Raw genomic sequence first — 27,105 nt, 5'->3', positions numbered from 1 at the left:
TGTTCCAGGCTCACAGACCAGCCCTTGAAGCTGCCCAGTCCTCAAGCAAACTGGGGGCTCTTCCTCCAGTCCATCGGGAATTCCACTCCACCATCACCCTGATCCATATAGGTCACAGTGAGGATTTATTGTGGTGCAAAATAGAAATAGGTAAAAAGACAAGTAGGGGCCTCCCTGGTGGCACAGGCGGTTGAGCACAGCGCTGTGAAGCTGTCCCAAGCATCTGCAGTGCCCGCCAGCCACGGAGCAACCCACAGGGCGCGCAGACCTCTCCTGTCTCACCTGCTGCTCCCCTCAGCAGTGTATTTTGGTCACTCAGCCTTTTCTGTCTCTGGTGAATCCTCTCACCCCCTACACCTCTGGCCTGTACCCAGGTTCTTGAATAAATTAAAAAAAAAAAAAAAGACAATTGGACAGTTGGGGGAACTAGAATGCCATACAGCTGCTGGATTCAGAGCAGGCACGGGACCTGGTGAGCCCTGCTCCTTGGAGGGACGTGTGGATGGTGCTTAGGGGCGAGGTGTCAGGCGGTGGGCAAGTGACACTCAGATCGCTTATACACAAGCAGCGCAGGCCCTCAGGCAAGGGCTGGGGACTGTCCACACCATCCTGGAGGTCTCCCCTGTACTTGAATATTCTCAGGATGAAATGCTGGGCATTAAAAGGTGCAAAGGCCTGAGGGTTGACCAGGGTTTAAAACATGGCCACGGGGGCCTTAATAGTGTGGCAGACACTGGCTCAAGAGAGAACTAGAAACAGGCAGTCTTTCTCTGCGGGCTCGGCCAGGGGGGCTGGAGAGGGAGGAGGCGGGGGGGGGGGCTGCCTGAGGAACAGCTAGCTGCACCTCGCACTGACGGCCCGAGGCGCCCTCCTTCTGTCCGGCTGTGACGATCTCCAGGTCAGCTTGTGCTTTCCCTGCCCAGCGCTGGCCTGTGGGCTGTCACCTCTGTATTTGGGGAAGGAGGAAGTAGGCTGGGGATGGGGCCCGGCTTCCATCAGGTGAGCCCTGACTCCTGCACTCACCTCCAGGCTGACCGTGACAGCAGCACCCCCACTCTCCAGGATACATGGTTACCACAGCAACGCCTGGGAGGACTGGCAAGCAGGTCAGGCCCTGGTCACCTGATGCCCACAGGGAAGGCAGCTTGCCCTCGTTCCAGGCAGCTGGATGAAACAGGAATGTAGCCGGGACCCCAACTGGTGTCTGCCTGCCCAGGCCCCTCCCAGGAGAAGGGAGACCCGGGGCTGGGGTCCTGAAGCCACCGGGAGACTGACAGTGGCCCAGGCTGACAAACAGGAGGAGCCAACCTACGCAAAGGGTGGCATTGATTTTATTCACGTTAATCAACAGGTAATACAAAAGTCGCCAGAACGGGGGAGGGAGGGCGCGCCGCAGAATCAGGAGGACCCCCTGTTCCTGTGGGAGCACATAGCCCCTGCTACTCAGCCTACAGGGGAGCCAGTGTGGCTCTGCGCGGGAGCCCGGCCTGAGGGTACTCTCTGGACGCGGCTCGCAGGCTCCGTGAGAGCCCCATCCCCCATACCGCCACCCCGATTTTAAACAGCACGCTCAGGTCAGGAAGACATCAGGCGCCCTCCCTGCCCCATGAGGTCCTCCATGCAACAAACTGCTGGAAACGGCCACCCAGCGGGCCAGGAACGTAGTAAGGTTGGGGAAGCATCTCCCCAACAATCCTGGGTGGGCGCTGCCTGAGCTGCCCACAGGGGCTCAGGCGGAGCCAGGCTGTGGGGGCCCAGAGGGGAGCAGCAGCTTTCCTAAGACCCCGCGGGCCGGGGGAGGGAGCCTGGGAGGCTCAGGTGTGCTCTGCGGGGCCAGGGCCGCCGGCGTGCGCGTGGGCAGGGGCCACAGCCTGCAGGGGACCCGCGCTGGGCTCCGGGGACACCAGCAGAGGGGCCGAGAGGCCATCGGCCGAGTCTGAGTCGAGGTCCAGCCTCCAATAAGCTTCGCACAGAGGCAGGTCATTAGCTTCGCAAAGACTTGAGCTTTTCCACCACCAGAAACCCAGGGAGAGACAGGAGCAGGCAGAGATGGAAGCCAAGGGAGGAAAAGCGAGATAGGAGAGTTAAGGAGACACAACAGCACCCCAGACCTGCCTCTCCCCTCCTCCCCTCTGCTCTCAGGGCTGCCCTCGTTGTGGGGCTGGCCTGGCCTCAGGGTCCAACGGAGCTCCCCAGAGCTCGCCTTCCCGGACCAGCCAGAGCAGGTCGAGGGGTTCCTAGGGGTCCCATCCCACTGCCGGTCACAGCCCTTGCACTGCTGGCCATGTCCCGCCCTGGCTCTTGCAGGGCAGAGTTGGAGTCACTGCACTACCCACGGTGACTACACTTGGCAAGGCCCTGAAGGCCGAGACCTTGGGTGACTCTGGGTCTTCCCACAGCTGGGGCTCAGACCGATGGGGGTGCCAGTTAGAGACAGAGGCCCTGCAGGTGTCCCGTCCTGCACCACCTGGGTGAACCCCAGCAGGCCCGAGACTGTTTCCCCATCGTTGACGTGGGGCTGACAGCGGCAGCCTCACGGGCTGCTGGAAGACTTGGGAGTGCCAGGGGGTGCCCTGAACACAGATCTGCCTCCACCCATCTGACTTTTCTCCTGAGTCCTATTCTCAACGTTGGGTCTCGGAAACTATGCTGGCACAGAGGTGACCCAAGGAAAGCAGAGGACATGAGGAAGAGGAAGAGCAAGCGAGGGGCAGAGAGCAGCGAGGCGGGGCCGGCGGGGCTTGCAGCACTGACTGAGCGCCAGCGGGGGCACGTGCAACCTGAGGGCCCGCAGGCAGGAGCATACAGCTGCCACCCCTGGCTCAGCTGAGCCTGGCCTGCAGAGGACCCTCATGGCGGGAGGGGCCGGCCCAGGAGTCCCTCTGAGCAAACCAGAGACTGAAGGCAAGACATGGGAAGCCTGGTGCTCAGGCCCTGGGGCTCCCAGAAGCCCAGCCCCTGGAGACAAGCATGGGGAGCCGGAAGGGTACTGCCGCCAACCAAACAGGGCTGTGGACCTGGTCCCACAAGACCTGAGACCACCAGGGTCTCGCGGGCCCTCTCGGACAGGCTGAGTGTGGGGCTGCACCCCAGCCAACTGAGTCCACGGGTACCAGGGGCTAGAAGCAGCCAGAGCCCATTGGGAAAGTCTGGAATCCTCCAGCAGGGCAGGAACAGTCTATCCCTCCCCAGGGAGAAGAAGATGGGCTGGAACCGTGAGGCGTACTGAGTCCAGGGTCAGGAAACCGAGCCCCAGACGACAGACCAGGCCGGCAGCCTCTGTGGGACAGAGGAGCATTTAAATCCACCCCAGCCTTGTCTACATGAGGGCGAGGGGCGTGGACTCCATGTCTGCTGAACTGAGTCTGGATTTTCCAGGGGACAGAGCTGCGGGGTCTCCCTATATGCAGCCTCAGTGTCCCCCTCTGTAAACCGCATGTGGACTCTGTCTTCTGAGGGCCCCGAGCTCAAAGAGCCTCAGGTGCCAGAATTCTAAGTGGGCCTGCGTAAGCCTGGCGCAGGGGAGAGCTCCATCCATGGACAGCCTGCTGAATGGGAACTTGGGGGTCACAGTCCCCTGATCTGGCTTGGAGTTTTTGGTCCTTCTTCCCACCATACACTGTGAGGTTTGGGGTGATGCCCACAGAGAATGGCACCCCAGGCATCCTGGCCGTGGCCTGGGTGGACTGGAATGTTTATACATTGACCCAAAAGCTAAGAGCATCTGGGCCCAGAAAGCCCTGCTCCAAGACCGATCAGAAGCTCTGCCCTCCCCCTGCCAGACTCCCCACCCCCGAGGTCTGTTTTCATTGCACTGCCCGGGCCGGGAGATGGTGGCGACTGTCAGTCCATCGAATGCGCGGGCCACAGGCTCAGCTCTGGAACCTGGGCGCAGGCTAAGGCCAAGACCAGGAAGGCCTGGAAAAGCAGACGGGCCTTTGGGGTGGCCGGGCGGGCCATGCTGGCTGGTGGAGCCCGCAGGCACCCCCGCACAGGGCGCGGCTATTTGTACCTGGACGAGTAATACTCCTCCTCCAGCTCGTACAGGTCGATGGAGACCTCGTCCCGCAGGGTGACCAGCTTGCGGTCGCACTCCTCCTGCAGCGCGCGCAGCTGCTGGTTGCGCTGGTCGATGGCCTCGTTCACCGACGGGAAGTCGTTGAGGATGAGGAACTGCTTGAGGTCGGACACCAGCTTCATCAGGGACTCGCCAGCGCGGACCTGTGGCCACCAGAGCCGGGAAGTTGCAGTGAGCGGGGACCGCAGGGCAAGCCCTGGACTGTTTCCTCACCTGCAAGGTGGGGCTCCAGCACGGCCTCCACAGAGGGGCTGTCAGAATTGAGGGACCTGAAGGCTACGTTCTGGGGGAGGGGGGGGTCCCTGACACCTAGGGCAGCCGCAGGGGCCTGGGGCACGGCTCCCGACTTGCCCTGGCTGCTGTCCCTGCAGGGTTGGGACTCATCTCTTCTGACACTGCACTGCACTCTCCATGGCGATGTGTCCAGCCAGCTGCCCACGCACGCGCCTCCTGAGGGGTGTTTCCTGAGAAGTGGTTTGCCCCCCGCCCAGGAACCCTCGGCGGCCCCACAGCTCCCGGCGCCTCCCCTCCCCCTGCCGACTCACGATGTTGGCAGCTCGCACGTGCATCTCGTAGTTGTCCTGCTCGCCCTGGGTGGCCCTGGACACCTGCGTCTCATCCTCAATCTGGAGGACAAATGAGGGAGCCCAGGGTCGGTTGGGGCACACCGGCCAGCTGTCAACTCATGCCCATCACCCATCAGCCCCCCACGCCGGGCACTGCTTGTCCTGTGCGAAGGAGAGGACCGGCACTTTCGCCAGCAGAGGTGGAATCCCACCCGCTGGGCTGCCGCGCCAGATACAGGGTGCCCTCAGTCTAGTCTTTTGGGGTATGGAGCACTGTTCTCATGGCCCGCTGTTACCAGTGAAGGCAATCAGCACACTACTGAGTGGAGGACAGCAACAGCAGGCGACTGACCATTTACAGAACACCTGCTCCTCGGAGACCCGGAGACTGGGCACCACTCGGGTTCACAAGCCAACCACTGGGGCTGGGACAGGCCTCGGATGGTAAAGCTGGAGCCAACAGCGCCCCCTGCAGTCATCTGTCTCAAAGTCCAGGAGATTCAGCCGCATCCACCTGGCCTAGGCTTCCCTAAGATCTAGGATGCTGTCTGGGAGTCAGGGCACCCCAAGTGATTAAGAGCCAGACTTCCTAGGTGCGAATCCTGCCCCTGCCAACTGTTAGCGGCATAACTCACTCTTCCAGGCTCAGACATTCTTGCTCTCGCCGTTAGCCGAACTGCACACACAAGCCTTCCCAGGTCAGCAGGCCTCCCGCAAAGCTCAGCCAGCTTGGGGCAGCCGCAGCACTCGGTGGACCCTGACCACTCTGCCCACCTGCAGGGGCCTCCCCAGCTTCCCTCCGTGACTCACCCTCCCTCACAACAGCTACCACATCAGGCCCCATCACTTTACACAGGTAAACACGTCCCTCATCACAGGGACCGATGACTTGGAGGACTCTGAGGCATCCTCCAGTCCAAGCCCAGCCTGCCGGTGAGTGGTGCTGGGCACCCCTGGAACCCGCAATTCCGCGAGGGCCCCGAGAATGCCACGCCAGGATCTGCACTTAACCGGGTTATGTGCTTATTTATCTGTTTACCGTCCGGCCGTGGGGACAAGAGCCTGGCCTGTGGCTCACCGCTGCACCCCACCGCTGGTACAGAGCACACGCTCTGCATTCAAGGGGTGCAAGTTGAACCCCAGCCCAGGCACGCAGCTCCGCAGCCCCTGGAGGGAAGTCGGCCAACCGCTGCTCGCCACCGCCCACTTCTGGACCCTCTCTAGACCCTGCCCTGCTCCCCTGGCGGCCCAAGGCCGGGAGGCCGCAGCGCCCACCTTGGCGGTCTTGATGATCTCCGTGAAGTTGTCCATGATGGACTTGACGTCGTCCTTGAGCCGCTTGTTGTACGACTGCAGCAGCGTCTCCTTGCTCTGCGGCAGGGCTCGCTGCTGCGCCATGGCGGGGCCTCGGCGGGCAGCGGGGGGGCGCGGCCCCGTCGGCACCTGGGGCCCAAGCGGTGTGAGCAGAGCCGGCCGCGCCCCCCGCCCCCGAGCCCGCACTTCGGCGGAGGGCGCAGGCCCCCCCAAGCCCTCCCGGGCCTCGGCCTCCGGGCGCGCGGGGCCCGCGGGCGCCAGCCCGGCCTGCGGTCCCGCCCCCTGCGAGCCCCGCGCGCCCGCCCTCCCCGCGCCCCCCGCGCCCCCTCGCCGGGCCGCGGAAACCACCGGAGAAAGACGCGCCCGGGCCCCGCGGGCGCCCGTACCTGCCCCGCGCCGCCCGGTGCCTCCCGCCGCCGCCGCGCCAGGCGCCGCCCCGACCCGGGGGCGGAGTCTCGTCGCTCTGAGAGCGAAATCCCGCGCCGGCCAGGTCTCGCGGCCTCGGCGGCGCGTACTAATTACGCACCGTCCTCCTTCCTTTCTCTCTGCTGCCGTCGCCAAGATGGTGAGTGCCCCGCGGCCGCGGCGTCGGCCCCCATCCGCCGCCATCCGCCGCCATCCGCCTCGCGGCGCGGCCGCGCGGACATGCCGCCACCGCCCCGCGCGAGGGCCGCCCCGCGCGGCCTGGCACAGAGGCCTTGGCCGGGCGAGCGGGGCGCGGGGGCGCCGCGCCGCAGTGCGGAACCCGGCGCGGACGGGGCCGAGGCGCTCCCCGGGGCCGGGGCGAGCGCCTCTGGGTCAGCCGCTGCCGCTGGGGGTGCGCCCGGCCCCGCCTGCCTGGGCGTTAGCCCCCGGCGCCGGCGAGCTTTGCCCGCGCGAGACCCCGCGCCTCGGGCCCCGCTCCCCAGAGGCTGGCGGGAGGGTGGCCTGACCGGTCCTTCTCTCACCAGCCGAAGGGGAAGAAGGCCAAGGGCAAGAAGGTGGCCCCGGCCCCGGCCGTCGTGAAGAAGCAGGAGGCCAAGAAGGTGGTAAATCCCCTCTTCGAGAAGAGGCCCAAGAACTTTGGCATCGGTGAGTGTGGGGGGGGGCGAGGGCAGCGCCCGCGGGGGGGCGGCACGGGGGGGCCCCCTCCGCCCGGAGGGCTCTGGGTCGCGAGCCGGCCTGCTGGGAGGGGCTGCCGGCTGTGGCCGCCGCGGGCCTGGTGGCGCCCTGAGGGGGGCCGCGATGCTGCTGCTTTCTGACCCTCGAGTGGCCTCGGGGCCCGCTACCCTCGGGGTGCAGCTTGCTCTGGAAAACCGGCTCTGCCCGAGTAGAGGCGCAGACCGTGGGCCTGCCGCACCCCTCGCCCGCCGAAGTGAGGGGTCTCCGCGGTGCTGGCGTGCAGATGATGTGAGAGAATATTTGCTATCTGGACGGTCGTGATGACGCCTTAAACCACCAAGATCGCTGATGCACGCACAGCCTGGCCGCGGCCCTAAAGGTGAACTGGAGTTCGCCTCGCTCACAGCCTTGGCTTTCACGTCTCCTCCTCAGGACAGGACATCCAGCCCAAAAGGGACCTCACCCGCTTTGTCAAATGGCCCCGCTACATCCGGCTGCAGCGGCAAAGGGCCATTCTCTACAAGCGGCTGAAAGTGCCCCCCGCCATCAACCAGTTCACCCAGGCCTTGGACCGCCAGACCGGTAGGTTCGGTGCCACGAAACCAGTTGCAAGGGGTGGCTGTGGAAAATGGGCAGGGACGTGATCACCTTTCTTTGAAGCATTTAAGGGGGCGGGGGTCCTTACCAGTAGGCTGGGGTGGGCCTCGGGCGCCTCGAGTGGCTTCCAGAACTGCGACTTTTCTGTAAGCTCCATCGCTTGCTTAAACTAAGTCGCGGTGCGGTGGCGTGGAGGCCCAGCGCCGCCGCTGCCTGAATGGCGAGCCTGACTGGCACGTTTTCCCAGCTACACAACTGCTCAAGCTGGCCCACAAGTACAGACCGGAGACCAAGCAAGAGAAGAAGCAGCGGTTGCTGGCCCGGGCCGAGAAGAAGGCTGCTGGCAAAGGGGACGTCCCCACCAAGAGGCCACCTGTCCTTCGAGCAGGTCAGTGGGCCCTCCATAAGGCAGGTGGCCTGTGGGGCAGGCTGATGGCGATGATGTATGAGTTTCTTCACCTGGAGTCACCGTGAAGAGTAAAATCGAGCTTTTTAACCGAGTCATAGCTGGGCCGCTGCAGGGCTGTGCTGTGGCTAGAGTGGCCCCCTGAGTGCCCCGCGCTGCTGTGTTGCAGGGGTTAATACCGTCACCACCCTGGTGGAGAACAAGAAGGCCCAGCTTGTGGTGATTGCACACGATGTGGACCCCATCGAGGTACCTTTGGTTTTTTTTTTTTCTGTTTAGAGGGTAGGTCTGCCAGGAAAGAGGAGAGAGAGGCCCCTGCCCCGTCCAGGTTGAGAGCCTTTTGGCTTGTTTCTGAGCATTCACTGCTAAGCTTGGAAACCAGAGCCTGAGCCGTGGCCGGCGTAGAGCTCAGTGCTGAGCGGCGTTGCGATGATGTGAACTCCTTCCTGAATCACACCTTGAAGTGCAACATCAATGAGCTTTTTAACCCTGAGCAACTGCTGCCGACCTTGTTTATGAATAACTGCTGCCGGTCAGAACCCGCCCCAGCATCCCCTCTCTTCCAGCTGGTCGTCTTCCTGCCTGCCCTGTGTCGGAAGATGGGGGTCCCCTACTGCATCATCAAGGGCAAGGCAAGGCTGGGGCGCCTGGTCCACAGGAAGACTTGTACCACCGTCGCCTTCACACAGGTTAACTCGTAAGTATGGGGACGGGACTGCCTGGTGCTTTGAAAACCAGATATAGCCTTTGCCAGTGATGGTCAAGAATTTCTTCACCTGAATAAACCTTGTGGTCATGTTGTATCTGAGGCAAAAGGCTCGTTTGCTGCCTAAAATCAAGTCATCCCCGCTCTGGGAGGGTGAGATCAGCGGCCCACCATTCTCCCCCTACCTTCTAGGGAAGACAAGGGCGCCCTGGCCAAGCTGGTGGAAGCTATCAGGACCAACTACAACGACAGATACGACGAGGTAAGCAGAGCACGTGGCCAGCAGGTCCTACACAGCTTTCTGGGTGCTTCTGTTTGGTGATCAACTTGGGGACCGAATAGAACAGCAGGAGCTGACCGCCTGCCTTGTCATTGCAGATCCGCCGTCATTGGGGAGGCAACGTGTTGGGTCCCAAGTCCGTGGCTCGCATCGCCAAGCTGGAAAAGGCGAAGGCTAAGGAACTGGCCACCAAGCTGGGCTGAGCGTGTGCTGTCGTGTCTTGTGTACATAAAAACCATAAGCTTCGTGCTTCAACCGGTGTCTGGGGTACTTCGTGTTGGTGGTGACTTGTTACCATTACGAGTGGCTTATTACCATTAGGGAGTGAGGTTTCAATCTAGGGCTCCTGTCTCCCCTTTAGGGCAGGGGCCGGGTCAGAGGGCTGTGTTTTGGCTTTCACAAGCTCTGGTTGAACAGTGAACCCAAATAGACATCACGCGGACCAGTTTAGAAGCTCGCTTAGGTGGGGAGACAGGCAGAACAAGCACGTGGAGTATGAAGATTCATTTATTAACACCAGCAGTGTGGTCCAGCACGGAACACTCCCGAAGTGTACCCAAGGGATCCCGCAGGACTCGGGGGAGGGCCAGTTGAGCTCATCTCATCACGCCCGGGGTCCAGCGGAGGAATTTCTTACACCACAGGTAGGATGTGGCTGCGCAGAGTCCATACCTCAGGTAGCAAGAAGGTGAAGCTCAGCGGGAGGCCTAAACAGCCTAAAGGGGAGCCAGAGGGGCCCAACTCACCAGGTCAGGATGTACTGCATGTGCTCATTCCTCAGGGTCACTCTGGTCTGCCCCCCGACCGGGCCTCCAGGGACCGTGCTCCCTGCAGGGACAGCGGGTCAGGGCCTGGCCAGCTTCTCAGTGTAGACCTGGCTTAGTCAGTCATGACTTGGAAGACCAAGTCACTGGCAGCCAGCACCCTGCCCCCCCTCCCTGCAGAGGAAGGACTTGTCCTGGAAAGCTGCTGGTCTGGGTGGGCCGCTCCCAACGTACTGAAGTCTGCGTCGATGAAAATGGGGTCTGCGCCTGTGAGCCTGGCCATGGCTTCCAGGTCCCGATAATGCCAGTGGTTCCTCTCTGGGTTGTTCTCCGGGATAAAGGGTTTCCTGGTTTCTGTCAACCGCACTGTGCCAACGAGGTCCACATCGCCCTGGATCTGCAAGGAAGGTGTGAGTGCCTCTTATGGGGAGGTGGTGGGGTTCCCGCCACCTGAGGGGAGAGCGTGCCCCTCACCTGGCCTTTCTGCCGAGTTTCAGGGTTCACTTTCTTCCTGGGGACGAATCCTCTGTTGACCAGGATGGTGACTCTAGGGTCGCAAAAGCCATTTCAGAAAGGGTGGGGGGGGAGGTTTGAAAACTTAGCATCTCCAGGAAACTGCATAGTGCCAGGGGTTTTTAGTGGCCAGTTTGCCATGGGTAGGAACTGCCTTCTGTACCAGTTTGGAAGTGGGAATCCAGGGTCACTAGCAACCTTTGTGGCCCACATGCACAGCCAGTGAGGACACCCCCAGCTGTCCCCCCACCCTGGCCCACCCAATGGGGGCCTTGCCATCCCTGGGATGTTCTTTGCACAAGCTGTCCATGGGGCCTTCCCTGACCTCCAGACCAGGGGCTGGGGGGGGAGGTTCCCCAAGTTGCTCTTGCCCTTCCTCACACAGCGCCACCATCATGTCCTGTGTTGGCCATGGGACAGTGGCACCAGATCACCCCCTTCAACCTCCCCAAATTGCTCAGCAGCAAGTAAATGAGTGTCTTGATGTCAGAACTACCCTCTGAGTATTTTGGATTTCCGGGGGCCTTTCAAGGTGAGGGGTTGAGGGTGCCCTGACTGCAACTGCCAGTCCGCTCTGCTCCCTGCATGTCCTGCTCACCCCAAGTCGGTGCAGTGGAAGGGGGTGACCACATAGGCACCAGTCTCTGCCGAGGAGGAGAGCCGGCCGGCCTCCCGCGCCTCCCGCGCTGGGTCCACCCTGGTCCGAGGCATCATGTACAGTTCCTTGGAGTGGTCAAAGTGCCCCCGGACTCTCACTGGCCTGTACTCTAGGTTTCTCAGCTCCATCGGGCTACACAGCAGAGGGGAGATGTGGAGCTCGAGGCAAGTCTTGCGGCAGGAGGACACCCTCCAGGGCCGCCACCGCCTGAGGTGTGAAGTAGGACAGGGGACGCGGGCACAAGGGGACTGCTGGCTCACGAGTGTCCCCTGAAGTGGAGCTGGGCCCTCAGTGCCAAGTGGGAGTGCGGGTCTGGGCTGGCACAAGGCCAGTGGTCAAAAGAAGCTAAGACCGGGGCCTCCCCTGGTGGCGCAGTGGTTGAGCGCTGGGCTGCGAGGCTGCCCGCAGCCTCTGCAGCGCCGGTTCGATCCCCGGCCGCCGGTGAGGGTCCCACAAAAAAAAGAAAAAGAAAAAAGCACCTAAGAACCCAGACACCTGTGTGCAGTTAACAAGCAGCAGGCGGGGCACGGCCTGCAGTGTGGACAGCGCCCCTCTAGGAGATGCTTGTAAACAGGCAGGGACACTAGAATCGGGCACTTTCCAAAATAACCACTTGCGTTCAAGATGCCACACTCAACCAGCTCAGAACTGCTCCCGGGGCCATCCGCATGGGGCTGGGGAGCCCGAAGGTACACTGGCATGATAGGGTGAACCCAGGGTCAAAGAGTTTTCCGTGTAGCAAGTCGCCCCGGGCTGACCAGGCACCAGCAGGACCAGGGACCTGGGGGGGCTCTCAGATGGAGCACGAGAGCGCCCCGCCTGGGGGCGGCCCCACACTCACTCTGCGGGCAGAGGGATGGGCTCAGCCATAATCCTAGACTCCAGCTCTGCAATCAGCCCCAGCTTCCACTTCCGACGCTGGACCTGCAGAAACACAAGCCTGAGAGCGGCCGCAGGGCCACGGGCTCAGCCCCGAGCGGGACGCCAGGCTTTACCTGCCAGGTGCCCAGGCCGAAGGCAGTGGCCGGAATGAGCAGCAGGAACCACTGGAGAAAGGAGTCGGCCTCGGCCTCCGCGGTGGGGGGCGCTTCTGCAGAGCTGCCCGAGCTGCCGCGACTGTGGGGCCGTGGGGGGCCCCCGGGGAAGTGCGCCGCCCGGCATGGCGTCAAAAGCCCTAGAACAGACAGAACTGGAGCAGCCTCTTCCTCAGCAAGACTGCCGAGGCTGCGAGGCAGTCCAGTAAGGGGTGCACGGCCGCGCCCCGGTCTGGAGCCAGCCAGCAGCACACGTGCAGCCCGGCGCTCGCAGCAGCCGCTTCTCGCCCGGGTAAAGGAGCCCTGAGTGCGGGCCTTGCTCGGCCGCCACCCCTGACCGGGGCTTTCCTTCACCCCCTCCCGCCTTCCCCAGGCCCACGACGGGGACTGGCTCCGCCTGGGCAGAGGCCGCTCCACCCTCCCGACGGCGTCCCCGGGGCCCCCCGCCCGTTCCCTTCGCTCCTCGCCCTGGAGAGGAACAGCCCCCAGGAGCCCCGCAGACGAGCCGCGAGGGGGAGGCGGCGGCCCGGCCCGCCTGCGGGGCCCCCCTTCCCGCGCCCGGCACCCCTCCCGCCGGGGCCCCCTCCGCACCCCGGGCTCCGCCGAGCGCGGCGAGGGCCTGGGGCGGCGTCCACACCGGCTTCCCGGCGAGGAGCGCGCGGGGGGCGCGGGGGGCGGGCGCGGGCCTCCGGGGCGGCGGCTGCGAGGCCGAGGGAGCGGGGTGTCTCCCGCAGAGCGGGGCGCGCGCCCCGCCCGGACTCGGCGCTCACCTGGGCGCGGGGGGGCCCCGAGGACGCGCCCTCCGACGGCGCGGGCCGGGGCCTGCCGACACGGAGCGGCGGCCGAGCGCGTCGGGCCGGGGTGCGGGGCCCCCCCCGGCCGCCCGGCCCCCCGGGCCGCCGCGCTCACCCGCAGCAGCGGCCCCGGGCCCGCGCCCCGCAGCCCCAGGCGCCGCGCCCCCGCCGCCGCCATGGCCGCCGGCGCCTCCGGCCGCTGCCGCTTCCGCTTCCGCTTCCGGGCCGCGCGGGCCACGTGGTCGGCCCGGCTCCCGCTCCCGCTCCGGCGCCCCGCTCCGGCGCCCCGCTCCTGCCCCCCGCCCCGGCGCGCGCCCCCCCCGCCCCCGCCCCGCGGCGCCGCCATGAGCGAGCTGCCGGCCGACCTGCGCGCCTTCCTGCGCGAGCACCCGAGTCTGCGGCTGCAGCCCGGGGCGCGCCAGGTGCGGGGGTCCCCCGGGGTCCCCCACCGCCCCCCTGCCGGCGCCGGCCCCGGGCCCTGACCGCCCCCGCCCGCAGGTGCGGTGCGCGCTGACCGGCCACGAGCTGCCCTGCCGCCTGCCGGCGCTCCAGGTCTACACCCGCGGCAAGAAGTACCGGCGGCTGGCCCGCACCGACCCGGCCTTCGACTACGCCGCGTTCGAGCCGCACATCGTGCCCAGCACCAAGAACCCGTGAGTGCGCGCGGGCGCCCGGCCGGGGCGCGGGAGGGGGAGGGACGGCCCTGCTGTCCAGCGGCCGCCGCCAGGCGTGGCCCCTCCGGGCGCCCCCCTCGCCCGCGCCGTCGGTCCTGCCGCGCCCACCCGCCCTCCTTGGAGACCCCGATGTCCAGGAGGGGCCCCCGGTGAGCCCCCACCCCCCGCGCGCTCGCATTTCTGTGAGGAGGCTTGTCACCCCGGGCCCGGCTTCGCCGAGCGCAGCGCCCGGCCCGGCCTGGCCGGCCCGGGTGCTGCACCAGGTGAGTTTCCCATCCTTTCCCGGGTCTGTGGTGCAGCCGGAGCGGGGTTGACGGAGTGACAGGCGCCCCCCTGGCCCCAGCCGCGCCCAGGCTGCGGGGAGAGGCTGCCTTCCAGGTGCTGGAGAAGAGGCCATTTGGGTCTGGGTCCGTGGTTCCCCCCAGACACTCCCTCTGGAATGACAGGGGAGCCTTGACGACGGGGGTGCTCAGGCCCCATCACAGGATGCAGCTGGGGGGTGCGGCTGGTCTGGGCCCCCACGGGAGCGCCCCGCAGCCCAGCTCTCCCTGCCCGCAGGCACCAGCTCTTCTGCCGGCTCACCCTGCGGCACATCAACAAGTCCCCCGCGCACGTGTGCAGGCACACCCAGGGCCGGCGCTACCGGAGGGCCCTGCAGAAGTGTGAGTAGCTCGCAGGTGTTGGGGTGCCTGCCTGCCCACCCTCCCCCGGGAAGAGCGCCCCGAAGGCGGAAGTGGTCACTCTGCTGATACTCAGTGGAAGCGTGGGGGTTCCGGCACAGTGACAAGAGGGGCGAGGGTAGAGGGGGGCCAGCTCCCTCCACACATGGGCTAGGAGTGCCGTGGAGGCCGGGCTCTGGGGGTCGGGCCCCGTCCCTGGGCTCTGTGGGACGCCCGATGACGGCTTCACGCCACCATGCAAGGGGCTGGAAAGGCGGTGGGGACAGAGTCAGCAGAGGGGCGACCCGGCCAAGTGGGCCTGCTCTGAAGCGGTAAAACAGGAGGCGCCAGATGAGCTCAGCCTGTGCCTCAGGGCTGGCAGGGGCCGGGTGGCAGGACAGGGCTGGGGTCACCAGGGGCAGGGGGCGGTGCCCTGTTCCCAGGTGTGGCCGGGTTTCAGCTATGGAGCAGGGAGAATTAGGCGAGGGGAGAGAGGGAGGGGGGCCAGGTTCCCCAGGGGCCCCGCGGGGGAACTGGGAGGTGCGGGCCTCGTCGGGTTGGAGAGAGTGAGCCCTAGAGCGACCTTCCAGGGAAACCGCCAGTCCCTGGGACATTTGAAGCACAGGTGTCAGGGTGCGGGGGCGGTTGGGGAATCCTCAGCACAGAGGTGCTCCCGGGCCCACGGATTCTGGGGGGCACGAAGGGGGCAAGCCCCCTCAGGACAGAGTGGTTTCAAGGAGCAAAGGGCCAGCCCTGGTGACGTGTTCCTGAAGGGAGGGTGAGGAGAAGTGGAGAAGGCTGCCCAGGTGGGCTGGGGATGGCGGAGGCTCTGCGAGGACACCCGTGTGGTCCTGGTGGCGGACAGGCCACTGTCGGGCCCCAGGGTGGGCGGCAGAGGTGAAGCAGGAGACAGGGTTCTGGGCGTGGGCAGAGGGACGTGGTGTCAGGCCAGGGCCCAGCCACCATGAGGGGGTGAAGGCAGGTGAGGACCGTGAGGATCAGCCGACCTCTCCCTCAGGGGCCTGGATGGGAGAAGCCTGTGCAGATGGGGGGTGAGCTCCAGCTGGGGCGGGGGGTCTGTGGGAGCCCCCGAGAACAGGCAGCGTGCTGGTCCCCTCCAGATGACGAGTGTCAGAAGCAGGGCGTGGAGTACGTGCCCGCCTGCCTCCTGCACAGGAGGAGGAGGAGGAAGGACGGGCAGATGGACAGCGACGGGTCCCCTCGCCCCGGAGAGGCCTTCTGGGAACCCACGTCCAGTGACGACGACGCAGCCGCAAGTGACAGCGACGACAGCATGACAGACCTGTACCCACGTAAGTGGAACGTGTCCCTCCTGGCCTGGGCGGTTTGCTGTGGCTCCGGGGCCGTCCCGGCAGCAGCGAGCAGGTTGCACCTGCTGCCCGCCTGGCCTCTGGCCCGGGCCCTGGTTTGCTGCCCCCCAGTCCCGGGGCAGGTGTGAACTTAGCCCCAAGCCGGCTCCGCCACCCCGTCCCTTGCAGCTGAGCTGTTCACCGAAAAGGACCCGGGAGACACCAAGGGTGGCGCTGAGGACTTTCTGACAGATGACGATGAGGGGCCCAGGTGCCCTCGAGAGAAGGGCCCTGGGGACAGCGAGGGGACAGGAGTGGGCCTCAAGCGCAGGAAGGTGAGTGGGTCCCGGGACAGCTGGCGTGGCGGCAGCTTCCCTGCCGTTTGCAACTTCTTGAAAAATAGAGAAGCTTCTCACCAGTGACATCCCAGGCTGAGGGTACACGCCCAAGCTGGGGGGCTGCTTCCCGCCAGCCCCTGTCCAGAAGCCGGGTGGCACTTTGCAGACCACTGTTCTGAGGGCCGGCCAGGAAGCCCGGACGTCGAGACCCGCCCTCTGCCGCCTCTGCTAAGGCCGAGACGGCTCCTCCCCCCCCCACCCCCCGTGGCAGAGCAGTGGAGTGGGGGTGGGGTCGGGGGGTCACAAGTGTGGCCTTCAGCCAGGGGGCAGAGGGGGCAGCAAACCCGTGGCGTCCCATGGAGCCCGCAGTGGGGGGCACGGGGCAGGGACCGACCCAGGCATCTCCCCGAAGCCTGGGCCCGCGCGCCCTCACCCCAGCCGGGCCAATCCCCGCCGACAGACCGACCCATTCTCGCTGCAGAAGCAGTCGGGCGCCTGCAAGAAGAAGTTCGGACGCTGCGGCCGCAAACCTCCGCGCTGGGTTGTATTTAAACAGGCGGGTTAATGAAGGCCGCTGGAGAAACGCCTGGAAGGCCTGTGAGCTCCTTCAGGTCTCACCTCCTCCTCCCCCCGCCGCCTGCAGGCGTCCCCCAGCCTACCCGGGTCCCTGCTCTGCTGCGCCCACTCTCAGGTGCTGCCTGAGGGCAGGAGGGGCCGTTCACAGATGCCAGGGTGCCCCACACACCCAGGACGCAGTAGGGACCCAAGAATTCTGTCTGGATGTGGCTTCTGCGTGTCTTCAGCAACGCGAGGGGGTGCGCGTGGCCGACCGCGCCTCAGGGCCCTGGCCACCTGGCCGGGCGCTGCCAGGGGACTGCACCGAATACAACAAATGCCATCGTTTATTTTGATGTTTCCAAAATCAGAATGTTTTCAAACATAACTAAGATAAAATACAGCATAAAAGGAGATTTATACCTATTTCCCACATAAAGCAGTTTTCAGAAATCGTCTTGCTCGCGTCCGAGTTGGCGGAGCGCCCCTCCTCGGGCCAGGCGCCCGCCCGCCCTGGACGAGCCCCACGCAGGGCCGGGGAGCCCGGAGTGCTCCGGCGCCGGCTGGGTCCTCCACGCCTCCTGGGGTCAATAAAGGTCCTCCAGGAACGGGGCGAGGCTGCCACCAGCCAGGAGCAGAGGCCACTCTGCGGGCTGGCGCAAGCTAAGGGGAGGACGCGGGCGGGCAGGGCGCGGCGGGCAGGCCACTTCGCTGCCGGCGGGGCCCGGTCCCCTGCCTCTGACCTGGAGCAGCTCTTCACCTTATAAATACTTGGGAGACCAGGAGCAGGCACCAGGGTGGGGCTCCCCGTGCTGGGGCACAAGTGGGTGTCAGGCAGGGGGACCATGGCTCCTCTTGGGCGAGATGGGCACCCGGGTGAGGTTTTCAAAGCCCTGGGCCATGGGGGCGCCCCAGCTCACCCTGGCTGACACCCCCAGCGAAACCGGGCGGCCCTGTCTGGGGCACCCGGCTGATGAGACCAGAGCAGCAGCTCTGAGGCGAGGCAGCTGCTGACCTCCAAGGATGCAACTCACAAAGCCGGGCGTGGGGGCCCCTTAGAGGCACAGTCCCCACGCAGCATTCACCCCGTGACCCCCAAGAAGAGAAACGCAGTATAAGGCAATGTTAGAAAACTTTAAATACAGGATTCAGATCCAATCGGTAAGGCATCACAAATCGTAAAAAGTAATCGTGGCTGCGCTCAGCATGGCAAATTGACCAGCAGGCCGTGGAGGCCGCGTGGAGATGGGGCGCTGAGCGCCCAGCCTGGGAGGAGGCCCTGCCAGCCACGGACAGGGTGGCGCTCGCCGGCGGAGCTCTGCGCTGTCGGCGGCTCTGGAAAGGCCAAGTGAGGTAACAGCTGGGCCTGCGGTCCTGTACTGCCCGGGACGGTGGCTGCTCCTCCCAAGCACGTCAGTGGCAAAGGCAGGCTGCAAGCCGGGGCATGAGGGGTAGGGTGCCAGGTGGCTCCCCAAGATTTCTGACCCCCTCACTCCCACCCCAAGCTGCCAAAGCTCTCAGGTAGGCTACACGTCAAACACTGGGCGCCAGTCCCAGCCAGCTGTCCAACTCGGGAATGACCTGCCGCGGACAGCAGCCCCGGCCGCCCGGCACCGCCCTCGGTCTTTGGGTTTGGGGTTTCTCAACGTTTGCCGTCCCCACGCAGCCTGGCGGCCGGGCCGGGAGCACTGGGCTGCGCTGGCGCGAGTCTCCACCGGGCGTCTGAGTGCGGGTGTCCAGCCGGGCCGTCCCGAATCTTTTAGTAGTTTTAGCTAAAAACGTAAACTTAAAAAATAAGAGGGAGACTGCGTTGAATGATACATAAATGTATCTGCTCACAGTACACTCGAAGGCCCCCCACCCCCCAACGAAGAGAAACTAAAAGAAGACTGAGAGGTAGCAGCGACGAGCTGCTGGCTCCCAGGAGCCGGGGCCGGCCTGGGCAGGCGCCCCGCCCGCGCGAGGCTCAAAACCAGCCCGGGCCAGGGCAGACGCAGCCATCGACTTCAGGTGTCTGCAAGTGAAGTTCTCAAAACATCTGTGCCTTTACCAGGGGAGGGAGGGAGGAGGAAACATAAATGCTGGCAGTTTTCTCGAATCCACCCGAACCAGTCCTCGTCGGCCGCGGTCAGCAGGCGCGAGGCCCTGTTACCACTCCTTCTTCTTCTCGTCCATGGAGACGCCCCCGGGGCCCAGGGCCACCACCAGGAGCAGGCCCCCGATCACCGACATGGTCTGGAAGAAGTCGTACTTGAGGAAGTCGTGCATGGGCTTGTAGACCGGGATGGTCCAGAAGGCGTTGAAGTACACGTTGATGACGAACAGCCAGACGACCAGGGTCAGGGCGGCCAGCTTGGTCTTGAAGCCGACGGCCACCAGGACCATCAGCGCCGTGCCCACGATGTTCTGGAGGATCTGCACGGGCACGAGGCACGAAAAGACAGACGTGAGGAAGAGCCACGGCTGGCTTGACCAAGGGGCACATCCCAGCGCCCCATCAGGTGGCTGTGGCCCCAGGGGTGTCGGAGGAGAGTCACAGTGGGGCAGGAGGGTGAGGCGAGGACGAAGCTGTGGTTCGTCCACAGGCTGTGGTTGCCCACCTCCAGGCTTGGTTGGCGCCTGGAGCTGGGCCACCGGGAAGGTATAGATGTGTCCCCAGCCCTGCCTGGACAGCAAGCCCCAGGCACCTCCCCAGCCAGGGCACCAAGGGGGACAGGCTGGGGGCGTGAGGACAAAACCTCAACTCTGCCCCCCAACACCGGGCACAAAGTACCCGATGAAGGTGCTGATGGAGAGGAAGACAGGCCAGGCGTCTGAGCAGAAGCTGTCGGGAGCCTCAGGCTGGCCCGTGCACCCCGACCTGCAGGAGGTGGGCAGGGCCTGGCTCCTCATGGCAAAGGCGCTCCTCAGTGCGAGGGCTGCTTGGGGCCACTTCCCTTAGCGGGGCAGGGGCCCGTCCTCTGAGCCAAACCGCTCCAAGGGCTGCTCAGCACGAGACGGGAGGGAGCAGGGGCAGGCGGCCCAGCGAGCAAGGTCCTTACCGAAAAGAAGCTGGCGTCAAAGTGCAGGAGCGTCATGAACATCAAGACCAGCAAGACCCTGCCCCCGAGCTGCATGTACTGTTTGGGGGAGCTCTCGCGCATGGTGGGGACACCCGCAAACATGCTCTTCCCTTCAGAGCGGGACTCCGCCAAGAGCAGCAACAAGCCTCCTCCCAGCGCCAGGTTCCTGAGAACAGAGATGCGGGTCCCGACCACATCCGGAGACCCTAGCACCACGCAGGCCCTCGCGGCCCAGGGTGTCCGCGGGACCCCAGCCTCGAGTCGCCTAGGGAAAGCCTCACCCCCAGCCGCAGTGCATCCTGACCCCCCAGCGGGCAGGGCCTGGTCTTCACTTGCTTGTGGCCTTTGGGTCCAGTAAGCAAGTGGGGTTGCACTGACTCGCTCCCCACCTTGTGAGACGGAGCACGGGAGAGACGCTCGCACCCCTGCTAATGTCGTGGGAGCGCGCGAGAGGGGCCAGTCGGCCCAGGAGGCCCCCGCCCCCCCAGCACCAGCCCCAGCCTGGAGCAGAGCCCACCGCCCCCCGCAGGCCGCGCCTACCTCATCAGAAACTTCAGGTCCCACAGGATGCTGTAGGCGATCGTCTGAGGGGCGTGAGAGGGAAACCTGGGTCAGTGATTTCAATGACTTTCTCGTTGCATCGACTCAACAGCGTCAGGCCAATTTCCCAGGCGGGGGAGAAAACAAGGCTGCAGATGATCGCGGGGCCGCCCCCGGCTCAGGGACTGGGGAGAGCCTCGGACCGGGCCGGTGTCCTGGCGCACACGCGGCTCTGAGCACGCGGCCAGTGGGCAGCCCGCCCAGGGTCCTGGCGGCCTTTGGGATGTGCTCCCGGGCCAAAGGCCACCCAGGAAAGTGGCGGAAGACCCACTCGGCAGCCCTCACATGCCCGGGGGACCTCAGCCTCTCCCAGCAGAGGAGCTCCAGGCGGAGCGCAGCAGAGGGACAGCGATGCCGAAGCCTCGAAGATGTCTTTGCAGAAGCCCTGACTCACCCTGAGCGGCAAAGGGGAGCCCCTGGCGCCCTCACCTGCAGCGCGATGATCCCAAAGAGTCCGAAGCAGGCGTACTGCACGAAGTTCCTGCTCAGCACCAGGATGCAGCCCGCTGCAAAGGAGAAGGGCGCTGGTCGGGGCTGCGGTGTGGGGACCCCACGGCACCAGGCACCAGCCGCCTACCCCACGAGACACCCCCTCTGCGAGGATGAATGGCCGGCACAGGCCACCCTCGGCGCGCGCACTGGCGTTTACTTATCAAAGCCACGGGCCAGGAAAGGGGATTCCTTGCGACAGAGAGTGGCGTTTTCCAGAGCCAGCGTTGGGGCAGGCTGGGCAGTGCCAGTCCCTTCTGCCCCCCAGGACCAGCGTGAGACCTGAGGCCCCCCGCCCCTCCTTCAGCCCCCGCGCTGCCTCCTCTGCTGGCCTCCTGTGGGGTGCTTCCGTCTCGGCGCCCCGCGCCTCACTGGCCACCGCGCCTCCCGTCTCCCCCACTGCAAGGCAGGGCCCAGGCCTCCGCCGAGCCCCGGCCAAGGCTGGCAGAGCCCAGGCAGGACAGGAGGGGATGGGGCCACTCACTCAGCTGCCCCAGCAGGTTGAGGAAGACGAAGGACGAGGCCAGCAGGTAGCCGCAGCTCCAGGTGGTGTCGATGTAGTCCCGCTGCTCGCTCCACTGGAACCACATGCGGATGCCGTCCTCCAGGAAGGTGCTGATGAGGCACAGGCGCGCCACGTGCGGCAGGTACTGCTTGGTGACCCGGAGGAACTGCGGCCACGGAAACCGGGGTGAGGGGGTCTGGGTGTGCGCGTCAGCCAACCCCCGGCCCTCCGCCGAACCCCGTGGCGGTGCCCGTGTGCCCGACTTCCTCTCCCGGGGAGCAGGCGGGTTCGGGAGGCAAATGCCGCCTCGGAGGCGGGAGGGCGCGAGACGCAGCTGCTGCGCTCAGGTGAGGCCCCATCCCAGGACACCTCGCCAGTCTCCGCCTCACGCTCCCGCCTCTCTGCCGGGGTCTGGCCGCTTCCTCCAGCTGTCAGCACCAAAAGCATCTCCAGACTTGGCCACATGCCCCCAAGGAGCAAAACCACTTTCCCCCACCCGCAGACAACCCTGGTCTGGTCCAGCTTCTCTTACCAACAGGCAAGCTGAACCCCGGGGTCAGAGGGGCTCACCCAGTACTGTGCCAGGCTCGGCCCCGAGGACCCCCCAGCCATACTCGGAGCCCCTGGATTACAGAGAGCTGAGCACATCACCAAGACGACAGACAGTCCACTCAGGTGACAAGCAGGGCCCCGGGCCCCGAGGGCCTCAGGCTGGACACACGGTGGGCCCCCAGGCCAGCTGGGCCGCACGCACGGCCAGTCGGGCCGGCCCCAGCCCGACCCTGCCTCCAGAGCCGAGCTGGGGGTCCGGGCGTGGGCCTGCGCCGCGGTCGGAAGCAAGCATGAAATAGTCTGACTCCCACTCAAAAGCTCTGGGTGGTTTTTAAGTCTGTGTAGCTCAAAGCAAATGAAAAACTCGCTAACAAATGAGGTTGACAAATGTTTCAATAGAGAAACTGCAGCAAGGGAAACCGCTGGCAGATGCCAGAGACGGTGTCCATAACCCACGCCCGCGGGGGCGGCTTCAGCGAGGGTCCACCCGAGGCACGGGTGTCACTCAGGTGTACCCCACACACTTCCTCTTACCAACTGCCCCAAGCCGAGATACAAAGACACCCGGGCCACATGATAACAGCAGGAGCTGGGGGGAAAGATCGGGGACCCGCCCACGGAGTGATGTGTCAGGAAGCAAGAGTCTAAAGGGCGTCGTCACTCTGACCAAGGGCCTGTCAAAGGAACGTCACACCCCGGCTAGGGCTGAAGAGGCGATCCTGGGAGGAAGACTATGCAAGAAGTCTCTTCATTTGGAGTATTTGAAAAGTCATTCAGATTAACATCACACCTCCACGCAGACCCAGCCAGAAGGCATCGGGCCACAGCGGAGGGCGGGTGTGGGTGGGGGGTGGAGGGCGGTGCTGACTGGTGTGGGGAGGGAGAGAACTGGGTACCACAAGCCAGGTGTCCCCCCCTGCCCCCTGCCCCCAGCCTCTGCACAGGCCTGCTCAGCCCTTGGTCCCCAAGGACGGTGGCCGAAGTCACAGTATGAGACACAGATGCCAGGCTCCCCGCCGTCCGGCCCCGTGTGGCCACAGACACAGGCCGACCGGCGGCGGTGGAGATGCCCTCTGACTTCAACCAGCAAGGGCAGAGGGAAGGAGAAGACCTCGTTTTCAAAAAAAGACCCGGGACATGCCCCTGTGGGGTCTGGTGCGTGCAGGGACCGCGCGCAGCAGCGAGAGTCCTCTGGGCCGACCCGGCCGGGCAGCAGCCGAGGAGCAGGGCAGCTGCCACGCAGCCTCCTCGTTCACGGCCCGGATGCTCTGGAAACACCCAGCAGCGGTGCCACCCCTGGCCCATGAGGAAGCGCAGACGGCCTTGGCTGAGGCAGTGGCCCTCGTGGCCAGTTCTTGGCCACCGCGTGGGCCTTGCTTCTGCCTCCGGACCCGGGCGCAGCAACGGTGAGGATGAGCACGCCCCGAGAAGGCAGGCAGACCCAGAGACGGGAGGGAGGGAGACCCCAGGAGGCAGCAGACACATGGAAAACGTACCCTCCGACCGCCACGTCTCCCCCTCGCTGTGCCCCAAGGCACTGGCCAGCTGGTATGGGCTCGGGTCTCACCGCCTCAGCTCACACGCTCTTTCCCCCACCCCACCCACAGGCACAGGCCGTGGTTAAGCAGCTCCAAGTCTGGACTCTTAATTTGAGTGTCTGGGCGCAGAGGATTAAAGGGTGCCGGAGCCCCATCCTGCAGACAACGGACCCCTCCCCTGCAGACAGGCGGGCGAGACGGCGCTTTGCATGGGGGGAGGGGGCGGAGTGGGTCTGATTTTCAAAGTCCTTGGTGGCCTAGAGCGAGGCCAACCTGGCAGCCAGCCGACCCGCGGCCCCTGTCCCCCCACTCATCCTCGGAGGAGCACAGCCCCCTTCAGGGGGCTCCCCACACCTCAGGCCCCTGGGAGCCCCTCAACTCGGAGGCGCTGCTGCTGAGTGTGCGCTGCTCTCAGGCTGGGTGGCAGAGCCGGCAGCAGCGGGGGCCCGGTGCGCCGCCTCCTGGCTCCTCCGTGGTGACAGCACATGAGGGAGCGTCCGCGACTTCGTTACAGGGCGCCAGGCCAGAGGACCACAAGCCGCCCGCAGCCCCACAACATGGAGACGGACCCTGTGGTGCTCAGGGCACGCGGCCCTGCTGGCCCAGGGCAGGGCCCCCCACTCGCCTCTGCACTGCCCAATCGGGCCCACGTCAGTGAGTCGGTGGGTGCAGATGGGTGACTCGCGCGTGCGCCCCCTCTGTGGAGATGACCTGGCTTTCTTCACTAAACCCAGGCGGGACAAAGCGCCGAGGTGGGAGCGCAACGCCACACCTTCCTCCGGGAGAAGCCTCACAAACCACCGGCGCCCCGGCGTCTCCCCTGCCCAGGAGAGGTGGGGGGGCTTTTAACCTCCCGTCTCAGATTGGCCAACAAGGAAAGGTAAGTCAGCTCCTCTCCCTGCACCCTCTCCTCTAGGGCACCGGGCAGGAAGCCCTGGGGGGCCACAAGAGGAAATGCCCCCAGCCCACTGAGGGCACCAGGGCCCCTCTGGCGACCCACGTGCTGTGACTCCAGAGCCCCACGCCATAGGCTGTGAGCTCTCAGGCCATGCTCGCTGCCCCACACTAGACCCTAGGCGGAGGCGCTCCTGGGTGACAGCCCCCGGGCCAGGTGAAAATGCTAGGCCACGCTGAGCGCAAGCCCCAGCAGCTTATCTGTCACCGTGGTGATGAGCCATCAGGCAGAACCCATTAAGCGCTAATACTCCTGTTTGCTGGTATAAATGTGCCCATGTGACCTGCTGCCTGTGCCAGCTGGGAGGCAATTCTGGACTGCGGAGTTCCCGGGCCTTGCCCCCTCTGACCTGGTCTTGAAGGGCTCAGAGGCCTCCCTCCTGCAGCGAGCACCCTCAGCAGTTTCCCGGCGCCTGCACCCTGCTGCCCAGGACAAGGAGCGTGATGCCAGAGGTGCGGCCGGAGAAGCCCTGAGCCTGGGGCTCGCCCTACGGACTGACAGGAGAGGCTGCGGTGAGGAGCCCAGCCCGTGGGACCTAGACACCAGCCGCTGCCAACCTCCTTCTCACAGCTGACAGTGGTGACACGGCAGGGTGACGTGGGGAGACAATGGAGGACCCGCCTGGTGCCTGGCTCCGTGTCATCGCTGCCCAGGCTGGGTGCCCACGGGCCTTGCCAGGTACCATCCTCAGTGCCCAGACTCTTGGTTCAAATCCTATCATTTCATTTTTGGTTTTGTTTTCTGAAGACCGGATGAGGAAAAAAGAGCAGTCACCAGACCGGATCAGTGACTTCCAAGTGTCCCCAGGACTCTGGAGCACACTCACTGGCGGGGCCAACCTGTGTGGATAACGGGGACGGAGAGCAGCCCTGGCCTGCACCCTGTCCTGGGCCTGCCTGCAGTGAGGAGTGAGGGCTGCGTCCCGCCCCCCACGCCACACCCTCCTCAGGCAAAAGGGCCTCTACCTCCACCCAGGGGCCTGGCGTGGAGGGCCACCAACAGGGCCTGACAGAGCGCCTGAGAGAGCGCCCTGGCCCCCTGGGGTCCTGCTTGGGGTGGGGGGGCGTGCAGAGTGACAGCACTGTCTCTCGCGTGTGCCTCAGGGAGCACACGTGGCCCCTCCAGCTCCAAGACTTGTTTCTTTCACTTAAAACAAAATGCGAAGAGGAAAAGAAGGTGGTTGTGTAAAGAGCCTGGACTTTTTTCCAGGAGGTGAGGCCACGGCTCCGGGGCTGGCAGCCGCTGGGCTGCCGTCCTTTCATCTGGATGGGGTTATGAAATTCACTTGCAAAACCAGGGCTTTCCAGACTGAAGAGCAAGGCCGTGAGGCTAAAAGGAGCCATCTTCTTGGGGAGCTGCTACTTGGGGAAGGAAAATTGGGTCACTAAAATTATGTCAACGCGAGCCGACAAAGGCCGACGACGAGGTGCTCGCGAGCCCCTGATGAGAACCACTTTGCCGGGGATGCGGTTCTGAGATTGTGTCTGTGCAGACACCAGCCGTGACCTTAGGGACGTCTCTCTTTTCGAGCTCATCCACTCTTCCCTCCAGACCGGCTGTAAAATACCGGCTCCTAGGAAAGTGGGGTTCTGAGAACCCAGTTACACAACCACACTGAAAATACACCAGCCTTCCAGGGAACGGCGGAAAATCTTGTTCACCGGTCGCTGATCAGGAGATAGGGCTTTTCAGAACCACACACTCTTCCAGGCCTGCCAACCAGCCTCGGCCTGGGCGCGATTGCTTAACACACACACACACCCCCACCCCGTAGAAATTAAAAATTCAGCCTCGCCCCTCTTCACCGTGGGGAGCCACACACTCAGTAACCGAGGAAAGGACGGCCGCGGGGCCAGGCAAGGTCCGCCTGCGGGCAGGGACCGCTACTTTGCAGGCACACCGGGGTACTCGTAAAAGTTCAGGGCGCACCACCCAACCATCACCTCGGCCGCAGGGGCAGGTTTTGCCAGGAAGGGGGGCGGGCGCTCCGTCCTGCCCCGGCCCGGGACCGTGTCCTCCTCGGCCCGAAGACCTGCCCACCGCGGCGGGCGGGCGGCACCGGCCACCTGGGCACTCCGGAAGGAGCAGCCCGGGCAGGGCGGCCTCCCCTCCTCCCAGGTCCCGACACCCGCTCGACGCGGCCGGGGCAGAGTCCAGCCAGGGAGGGAGAGATGCGGGGAGGGTCAGCGGACCCCGAGGGCCGGCCCCGCTGGGAAGGAAGCAGCAGGGAGCCGCGGTCTCTGGACTTGGGGTGCCCTCCGGGGCCTCCCGTCCCACCAGCCCGGGCGGAGGGGCCGGCGCTGCCCACCCGCCTCCCCCGAGGGGGAGGAAGCGCGAGCGGGGGCCGCCAACAGCCGAGCGCCGCGAGGACGCCCCAGGACCCCCAGGACCCCCAGGACGGGGGCGGGAGGCGGCCGCTCCCGGCGCAGCTCCGAGGGGGCCGGGCTCCCCGAGCGGGGCGCCGGGCTGGGGCTCGGGGCCGGGGAGTCGGGGCAGGAGGCGGGCTGGGCCCGCAGGCCGGCTTGGGGCGTCCCGGCCGACCCGGGGGTTGGCGAGCGCGGCGCCCCCGGCGGGGCGGGGGGCGGCGAGGGCGGCCCGGCCTCGGGGGCGCCGGGGCCGGGGCGCGGGCGAGGCCGGAGGGCGCGGCGGGCCCGCAGGCCGCACCTGGTCGGCGAAGTCCTCGGCCGTGCCCATCAGGTCGTTCTGGCCCATGGCGGCGGCGGGCTCGGCTCGTGTCGCTCGCTCGTCGCTCGGCGCTCGGCCCGTCGGCGTCGGCGCCCGCGCCCGCTGCGGCCTCCACAGGAAGTGCCCGGCGGCCGGCCTCGCTCCGCGTCCGCGGCTCCAGCGGCTGCCACGTAGGCCAAGCCTTAAAGGGGCCGCGCCGCGCGGCCCGCCCCGGCCGCGCCTTAAAGGGGCCGCGCCGCCCGCCGCTCCCCGCCCGCCGCGCTCCGGCCCCGCCCGCCGCGCTTCCTGGCCCCGCCCACCGCGCGCCGGCCGACCGTCGCGCTCTGAGGCCCGGCTCTCCGCCCTCTCGCCTGGGCGCCGCGCGTTCCGGGC

General features: G+C 65.6%; 5 protein-coding genes and 4 non-coding genes across 9 annotated transcripts; 6 read left to right on the top strand and 3 right to left on the bottom strand.

Annotated features, from left to right (window-relative positions):
* Positions 1–1,265: 1,265 nt before the first annotated feature.
* MED22 (mediator complex subunit 22) lies at positions 1,266–6,076 on the bottom strand. Its single transcript, XM_037492972.2, has 4 exons — positions 5,920–6,076; positions 4,624–4,704; positions 4,013–4,221; positions 1,266–2,004 (listed from the first exon to the last, which is right to left on the bottom strand). The coding sequence occupies exons 1-4, from the start codon at positions 6,040–6,042 to the stop codon at positions 1,815–1,817; spliced, it is 603 nt and encodes a 200-aa protein (XP_037348869.1). The 5' UTR covers positions 6,043–6,076; the 3' UTR covers positions 1,266–1,814.
* A 328-nt stretch (positions 6,077–6,404) lies between these two features.
* Positions 6,405–9,283, top strand: RPL7A (ribosomal protein L7a). The gene is made up of 8 exons (XM_037492966.2): positions 6,405–6,523; positions 6,909–7,029; positions 7,492–7,641; positions 7,904–8,044; positions 8,232–8,311; positions 8,629–8,759; positions 8,961–9,030; positions 9,147–9,283. Exons 1-8 carry the CDS (start codon positions 6,521–6,523, stop codon positions 9,249–9,251), a joined length of 801 nt encoding a protein of 266 aa, XP_037348863.1. The 5' UTR covers positions 6,405–6,520; the 3' UTR covers positions 9,252–9,283.
* Positions 7,338–7,412, top strand: LOC119233132 (small nucleolar RNA SNORD24). Its single transcript, XR_005122284.1, has one exon. It is a non-coding gene; the product is annotated as a small nucleolar RNA SNORD24 (small nucleolar RNA).
* LOC119233129 (small nucleolar RNA SNORD36) lies at positions 8,090–8,161 on the top strand. Its single transcript, XR_005122281.1, has one exon. It is a non-coding gene; the product is annotated as a small nucleolar RNA SNORD36 (small nucleolar RNA).
* LOC119233128 (small nucleolar RNA SNORD36) lies at positions 8,487–8,560 on the top strand. Its single transcript, XR_005122280.1, has one exon. It is a non-coding gene; the product is annotated as a small nucleolar RNA SNORD36 (small nucleolar RNA).
* Positions 8,810–8,876, top strand: LOC119233130 (small nucleolar RNA SNORD36). The gene has a single exon (XR_005122282.1). It is a non-coding gene; the product is annotated as a small nucleolar RNA SNORD36 (small nucleolar RNA).
* A 233-nt stretch (positions 9,284–9,516) lies between the features above and the next one.
* Positions 9,517–12,170, bottom strand: LOC119231255 (surfeit locus protein 1). The gene is made up of 7 exons (XM_037492974.2): positions 11,979–12,170; positions 11,825–11,907; positions 10,924–11,115; positions 10,287–10,359; positions 10,047–10,209; positions 9,795–9,876; positions 9,517–9,720 (listed from the first exon to the last, which is right to left on the bottom strand). The coding sequence occupies exons 2-7, from the start codon at positions 11,851–11,853 to the stop codon at positions 9,645–9,647; spliced, it is 615 nt and encodes a 204-aa protein (XP_037348871.1). The 5' UTR covers positions 11,854–11,907; positions 11,979–12,170; the 3' UTR covers positions 9,517–9,644.
* Positions 12,171–13,155: 985 nt separating this feature from the next.
* SURF2 (surfeit 2) lies at positions 13,156–16,804 on the top strand. The gene is made up of 6 exons (XM_037491399.1): positions 13,156–13,233; positions 13,310–13,464; positions 14,044–14,147; positions 15,266–15,457; positions 15,644–15,789; positions 16,274–16,804. The coding sequence occupies exons 1-6, from the start codon at positions 13,156–13,158 to the stop codon at positions 16,355–16,357; spliced, it is 759 nt and encodes a 252-aa protein (XP_037347296.1). The 3' UTR covers positions 16,358–16,804.
* On the bottom strand, positions 16,661–26,904 carry SURF4 (surfeit 4). The gene is made up of 6 exons (XM_037492965.2): positions 26,713–26,904; positions 20,983–21,169; positions 20,439–20,515; positions 19,950–19,993; positions 19,389–19,575; positions 16,661–18,762 (listed from the first exon to the last, which is right to left on the bottom strand). The coding sequence occupies exons 1-6, from the start codon at positions 26,758–26,760 to the stop codon at positions 18,496–18,498; spliced, it is 810 nt and encodes a 269-aa protein (XP_037348862.1). The 5' UTR covers positions 26,761–26,904; the 3' UTR covers positions 16,661–18,495.
* Positions 26,905–27,105: the final 201 nt, after the last annotated feature.

This window comes from Talpa occidentalis, unplaced genomic scaffold, assembly GCF_014898055.3.
Source record: "Talpa occidentalis isolate TD23 unplaced genomic scaffold, MPIMG_talOcc4v2.1 talOcc4.7, whole genome shotgun sequence".
In the NCBI taxonomy this organism is placed as follows: Eukaryota; Metazoa; Chordata; class Mammalia; order Eulipotyphla; family Talpidae; genus Talpa; species Talpa occidentalis.
Note: the sequence above shows the minus strand (reverse complement) of the source record. Positions and strands in the feature narration are given on the sequence as shown.